Source organism: Apteryx rowi, unplaced genomic scaffold (assembly GCF_003343035.1).
Source record: "Apteryx rowi isolate R43461 unplaced genomic scaffold, aptRow1 scaffold_864, whole genome shotgun sequence".
Classification (NCBI taxonomy): Eukaryota; Metazoa; Chordata; class Aves; order Apterygiformes; family Apterygidae; genus Apteryx; species Apteryx rowi.
In genome coordinates, this window is record NW_020451165.1 from 241,911 (window position 1) to 244,698 (window position 2,788).

The 2,788-nt window shown below is 67.6% G+C and overlaps 1 protein-coding gene across 2 annotated transcripts in view; it reads right to left on the bottom strand.

Moving 5' to 3' along the window:
* The window catches only part of CPEB2 (cytoplasmic polyadenylation element binding protein 2), a 56,454-nt gene extending 54,426 nt beyond the window's left edge, over positions 1 to 2,028 (bottom strand). For both annotated transcript variants that reach the window (XM_026090636.1, XM_026090635.1), the window contains exon 1: positions 99 to 2,028. In XM_026090636.1, coding sequence (XP_025946421.1) covers positions 99 to 1,535 — 1,437 coding nt within the window. In that variant the 5' untranslated portion in view covers positions 1,536 to 2,028. The remainder of the gene's footprint in view (positions 1 to 98) is intronic.
* Between the last annotated feature and the right edge of the window lie 760 nt (positions 2,029 to 2,788).

Here is a 2,788-nt window from a genome sequence, read left to right on the forward strand (position 1 = left end):
CTCCCCTCCCGCCCCCTCGAGCGCCGCGGTGCCTCTGCCCCGGGGCTCTCCGCGCAGCCCCCGGCCGGGGACGCGCTCGCCCCGCCGCCGCCCTGTACCTGGTGGTGGTTGTAGGAGTTTCTCTGCTGCAGGAAGGCGGCCGCCGCCGCCGCCGCCTGGTGTTGGTGCTGGAGCTGGGGGCTCACAGGGGATCTCCGGTTCTGCTGCTGCTGCTGCTGCTGCTGCTGAGGTAAATTCATCTGCGGCGGCGGCGGGGGCGCGGCGGCCGAGAAGGGGCTGCTGAAGGGCCCGGCGCAGGGGTTGTGAGGAGACACCGGCGAGAAGCTCTGGAAGAAAGCGGGGTTGATCGATGACGGGATCCCCGGGTAGAAGCTGGTCTCGGACTCCGGGCTGGGGGGCGGCATCGCGCTGATCTGCCCGCCGCCGCTGGAGACCGGAGGTTGCTGCGTCTGCTGCGGAGGCGGCGACGAGGTCTGCACCGACCAGGGGGTGCCGAAGCCGGGCAGCGGCGGAGGAGGAGGGGAAGCCGCCGAGGAGGAGCCGCCCCCGCTCTGGTGATGGGGGCTGGGGATCTCCGGGCTCTGCAGGCTGCTGAAGCCAGAGCCGAGCCCGCCGGGCAGGAGGGTCCCGGGGCTGCCCAGCAAGTGGCTGTTCGAGGGGGACTCCATGGGGGGCAGCGTGCCTTTCGCCTGCAGATGAGGAGGAGACGGAGGCGGATTCACGCAGGCGGCGGCGGCCACCCCCACATTGGGGTCCGGGGACGCCGCTACCCCCGGGCAGGAAGGGGCGAGCCGCTCCGATCCGCCCCGCTCCGCGGCGCCCGGCTGCTCGGCGGGGCTGCGGGGCTGGTGGTGCGGGTAGTCCCCTGTCGGCGACGGCTCCGGGGGGTGACCGCCGAGGAGCTGGAGCTGCTGCTGTTGCCTGTGCTCCTGCTGCTGGTACTTGTCAGTGGGGTGGCTGAACTGCTGCTGCTGCTGCTGCTGCGGGGGGTGGTGATGATAGTCTGGGGGGTGGTGGTTATTCAGGGGGTGGCTGCTGCCGAGCTGGGCTGGGCTGCTGAGCTGCTGCTGCTTAAACTCTTTCCTCTTCTGGCTCAGCTGAGGAGGCGGCGGCTGTTGCTGCTGCTGCTGTGGTTGCTGCTTGTTTAAATCCTGGTGGGGGCTGAGACTGGGTTTAAAGTCAGAGGAGGGGTGGCCGAGAGGGGGGTGTCCTGATGCGGGGCTGCTGCCCAGCCTCTCGCTGCCTGGCTGCTGCTGTGTCACCCCCAGGAGCAGCTCATCCTGCATGTTTTGATGATGCGCAGCAGCGGCCGCCGACAGGAACAGGGAGGGCGGCGGCGACGCACCGGACACGCCGCCGCTGCCGGAGGAACCGGTTACAGTGGGCGAGAAGGGGCAGGAGGAGGAATGAGAGGCGGCGGCCGCTGCCAGGCAGGGGAAGGACCAGGCGTAGCCAGCGCCTCCTGCCCCCAACGGCGGGTCGGGGCTGCGGCCGGCGGCCGCTGTCTCTGGGAGCTCGCGTCTGTAATCCCCCATTAAATAGAGGGGGGCTCCCCTGACACTGACAGTGCCTCGGCCGAGGGGCCAGTTCCCCACCCTCCTGCGCTGAGGAGACAAAGATAATTAGCCTGCCGTGGGGGGTTAGACACCCGCCTATCGTAAACCACTCTACAAGCCGGAAAAAAAGCCGCCTTCTAGAATAAAGCCCTCTTCCTTGCCATCATCTCCGCTACACTGGTTAAAAAATCGAAGCCTTTTGGTAATAAATAATCCTCTTGTCATCAGTTTGTTTTTTTTCTAATCGTTATTTAACAACCTCACCCGGTAGGGCAGGCCTTCCTATCTAGCAGTCGCACCTACAGTAATCCGCTATATCATCATAAATATCCTCGCATAGGTCATGTCTCCCCTTGGCAGCTCCCCCGTGTTAACGCCTGCGCCCGATCCCCCCCCGCTCGCTACACAACAACGTGAGGGGAAGGCAGGGCGTTTCCAGGCTGGGCACCGAGCGGGGAGGCAGGCAGGCTGTCAGCGCCCCATGCTACCCGCGCCCCGCTCCCCGCCGCCAGCCTCCGCGCTCCCCTCACCCTCGGCCGCCTCCCCACCCCCAATACCGGCTCGGCGCCGGCTGCAACCCCCTTTAAGAACGCCGGAATGTTCGTCACGGCTACATCACAATCCCCGCCCCCTGCCCGGCCAGCCGACCTTGGTAATAAGCCGCCAGGCCCGGCCCCCTCATGAATAATGCGTGTCCCCGAGCCCCGCCCCTTCGTCCCTCCGCGCCGCTCCTATGCCTGGTCAGCGCTCGCGCTGCCCAACGGCCGCGCGCACATCGCTAACGAGCGGGGCGAGCGCTACCACTCGCTACAGGGGGGGAGCTGGCAGCCTTTAAGTGACGCCCTGACGATCTGCCTGCTTTTTCTGTGAGGAAGACACTAACTGGCGTTCGATGACGTTGTCTGTTCTGAGGCGGAAATGGCGTAAATAAAATGATTTTTGCGGCAGCCGGCGCGACGTGCTTCCTTCTTCAGGGGACGGGGAGCGGGGGCGGCTTGGGCAGTGGTTTCTCCCACTGCCTCGGATCCCGCAAGGACGTCCCTCGGCCGCGGCCTGAGGGGGGGAGGAGCGCCCGCGCGCCCCGCCCGCGCGCCCCGCCCGGCTGCCCCTGCGCCGCTCATTTGCATTGACGCAGCCGCGCGCTGCTGGGGGCGGGGCGGCGCGGTGCTTCGCGCCGCTGCGCGCTGCCTTCACCGGCGCGCGCTGCCTTCACCGGCGCGTGCTGCCTCCCC